Source organism: Chaetura pelagica, unplaced genomic scaffold, assembly GCF_000747805.2.
Source record: "Chaetura pelagica isolate M959 unplaced genomic scaffold, ChaPel_1.0 scaffold222, whole genome shotgun sequence".
Taxonomy (NCBI): Eukaryota; Metazoa; Chordata; class Aves; order Apodiformes; family Apodidae; genus Chaetura; species Chaetura pelagica.
In genome coordinates, this window is record NW_009952711.1 from 8,371,391 (window position 1) to 8,375,091 (window position 3,701).

At 36.9% G+C, this 3,701-nt stretch overlaps 1 protein-coding gene across 1 annotated transcript in view; it reads left to right on the forward strand.

Moving 5' to 3' along the window:
- Positions 1-1,296: 1,296 nt before the first annotated feature.
- The window catches only part of GALK2 (galactokinase 2), a 42,645-nt gene continuing 40,240 nt past the window's right edge, over positions 1,297-3,701 (forward strand). The window contains exons 1-3 of the mRNA XM_009994553.1: positions 1,297-1,328; positions 2,016-2,104; positions 2,924-3,047. Coding sequence (XP_009992855.1) covers positions 1,297-1,328; positions 2,016-2,104; positions 2,924-3,047 — 245 coding nt within the window. The remainder of the gene's footprint in view (positions 1,329-2,015; positions 2,105-2,923; positions 3,048-3,701) is intronic.

Genomic DNA, 3,701 nt, shown 5'->3' on the forward strand with positions numbered 1-3,701 from the left:
CCCGCCCCGCACAGCTCCTGGTGCTTCTCACACCGTGCCCGTGTGGCAGGAGGAGGAATCATTCATTCAGCTTTCCTCCTAACAGGTGTTTTTTTCAGAATTCTGGGCATACTGATTATCCTCTCGTCCTTTCGGCTGTGAGAGAAATGCCCTGGAACAGCGTAGGCCTCTGGGCCAGTATGCCTGTGGCATGCGTTTTCCTCAGAGTTGTGTGGAAACGGAACGCAAAAACAGTTCAAACAAACCTTTTTTACCTTTGTTAGCACTGGAGAAGGGTATTTTTAAAAAAAACTTCTGTTACTTGCATCAGACTGCACTGCGTTTCAGTCTTAAGTTATGTGGAAAGGATGAGTTCAGCATTTCCAGGCTTGGATGTGTGAAGTTGTGAGGGATGCCTTTGCTTAGCACTTCTGACAGTCATCTTTGATGTAGGTGCTTAAAATGCTGCATGCCTGTTGCAACATCAAGGCCAAAGCCTGTAAATAGCCTTTCATCAGGCCTGCTTGTAAAACCCACATTTAAAAAAGAGATCAGTCAGCACTTAGATAAACATGCCCTCATGACTGCTGTTTGTTCTTAGTCTCTTGGTACCAACACCACTATAAAAATATCTGTGAAACAAAGCAGCATTCTAAATACTTACACAAAAAGAATAAAGTTAACACCTAGAATTCTGCCAACAGATTTCCCCCATGGACTGTAATATTATTAGTGCGATCTAGAAAAGGGATTGTACAGTGAAATGGCAGAAATTGCTTCTGCTAGTTGGAAGAGTGATAAACTAGTCAATACTAGGGGAGATTATAAGGGGAAATTCTAAAGGGACCTGATACAGCTTTGTTCTGAGGTGGAAAAGTACTGAAAGATCTGCTTAAAAAAACCACAACAAATAATATTTACTAGCTTTCCATCTAAATAAATTCTACAAAACATTCAAATATATGTAGTTGGTCAGTAACACAGCTTTTACAAAGAAGTACAAACGAAATAATTGACTGTGAAATTTTGTAACATCTGTTTCTCGTTGCTATCTTCTTACTTATGCTTTGCATTAACTAGGCTTCCAGTTCTAGTTTTAGACTAATTGTAGTAACCTTAACAGTGTTCCTGTCACTGGTTTTTTGTTAGTAGACTAAAAAACAAAACAAAAAACCCCAAAATAATTAATCAGTTACATCTGTTAAAGCCAACAGGGTATAGTGGGGGAATATTCTAAGTCAAATTTAAAGACTATTTTTCTTGTATTCTTACTGCCTATTCATTGTTTTAGTTTGTTGCTTGTATGAATGAAAGTTAATGGCTCAGTGTGCAACCTACATTGATTTAAGGTAGTTTTGAAGTGAAGCACTAACAAATTTTCTGTGTTCACTAAGACAACAGCTTAATTTCTTCTCAGTCTTTGTTTACCCACTGCTTGTGCATGACAAGCTGAAGCATCCCAACTTTGCAAACACAAGGTGGAAGCTAGATAGTTTTACAGTCTTAGAAAACAAAGCAATATGCCAGATTTTTCTTAGCATTGGAACTTTCAGTGGCACATCTAGCATCTCTAAATGGAAAACCAGAACTTTCTGGGAATTGTTGCTGTAAATACTGTCTCAGTAAGTCACAGGGATCATCTGAGGTTTGGAATTTTAGTCTCTGCATACACTTTTGTACAGAAATGGGGTAGTGACTAATATGGAAGTTGATAAAAGTGAAAACCTAGAAGAAAATTAACTTGCTCAGGCCTGGTGCAGTCAGACTTTGAAGGGAGTGCCTCTGTGTGTGTGGCAAATCCCAGTGCCACAGACAAGTGAACATAAGTATTTCTTATTATAATATTCTTAATAGTCTTCTGTCACAATCAATGTTATATGAAGAGCAAAAATAAGCAGCTTAATGGCACTCCTGATGTAACAAAGAAAACTCTACATACTTGAAAAAATTGAATCTAATTTATTTCAAGAAACAGTGAAACTACCTGCCTTTTATGCAAATAGAGTCCTTCTAAATGTTTCTAATCTGCCTTTCAGATTGCAGAAACTGAAGGAGAGGTTTATGTCAAAATTTGGATCAGCTCCCAAGTTCTATGTTCGTGCACCAGGGCGAGTCAACTTAATAGGTAAAAGTGAAAAAGTAATCTTTTGTTATTTTATCTGCCATTGTGTTGCTTGTGATAAATGGAAAATATAATGTAATACTCTAATAACTTTTACTAGACCTTATTATAAACAACTGCACACTCAACTTTATCAACGTTGGAAAAAAAAATCTGTAGACAGTAGTGATGGTTTTGAAAATTGGAATAACTTTCCACCTTATGGTTGTATACTATTTGTTTGAAAGCGTTTGGAGATCCAATCAAAAGTAGTTGATGAACAGTGCATCCACAAGTTAAATTAATATATTTTTTTAAATCTTCCATTATAATTTAAGTTAACAAATATAACCAGCCATAGAGCAATGCATATGGTAGAGCATGAAACGATTCTACCATCATCTTCTCTTCTTTACTCTTCCATAGAGACATGTCTACATGAGCAGAGGAGATCACAATGAGGAGTCATGTGGTGCCTTTTTCTTTTCCTGTCGTCAGTTAGATTGGATCGATTTGACTTATGTTTTGTACTGTCACGACAGTGTATAAATAACATGGCCATTCTCATTGCTGGACAATAATCCACATAGTGTTTTCTAAAATTTTTATAATCCAATGTTAAAATGCAAAGATTTATAAACAGATGTAATAGATAAAATAAAGAAAAAACCAAAATTTTTGTACAGCAATATGAAATGGAGGAAATGCACCCCAAAAGTCGTTGAGACTATAATCAGAAATATTTTCATACAGTAAACAACACTGAACCCCTGTAGAAGCCCTGTTTCTGCTGTTCTAGAAAGAACTATTAAAAAATATTGTAATTGTCTGTTTCTTTGGTAGGAGAACATATAGACTACTGTGGTTATGCTGTGCTCCCTATGGCTATAGAACAAGATATACTGATTGCTGTAGAACCTGTTAAAACTCCAGTTGTGCAACTGGCAAATGTCAATCCTTCATACTCGTAAGTAATTATTTTGTTTATTCACTAATTTTTATGAACCTCTTTATGCAGTTGCAATGCAGGTAGACTTTTCAGAGGTCTGACAAAAAATTTCATTGCAATATAGAGTTTAATTGTGTAAAAAAAATTAAGAATGATAGGAGCAGATGAAATCCCATTGACTCTCTGCTGGGCTTATCCATTTAGAGCAGTAGGTTTGCTGCTTCTGTCTCCCACCTGTTTGTTCAGATTTCTCTTGTGAGACCTCTGATTTTTCAGTCTTTCTAAAATTGAAATCCTGTCTTCCCTCCCTTTAGCTCATCTTTCTTGATGTAATCTCCATAATTAGCAGCAGCTCAGTTTCTCCTGGAGAAGGGAGTGAAATGTTTTGTAATCAATTACTGCATATGAAAGCTAACACTCCTCTGCTCTGGAGAACCTGGGGCTGTATTTTCACAACACAAGGGCTTTAGCAACAATCCTGGCTCAAAGAATCTGTGTTCTTTCTCTTCCACTTCTTTCACAGCTGCTCGTTTGCAGAATCATGGACTAATTTAGGTTGGAAGGGACCTCTGGAGATCCCTTGTAACTGTCAATGTGTGTCTTGTATTGAGAAAACCCCAAACTGGACCCAGTATTCCACCTGTGGTCTCAGAAGTGCTGAAAATAGGGAAA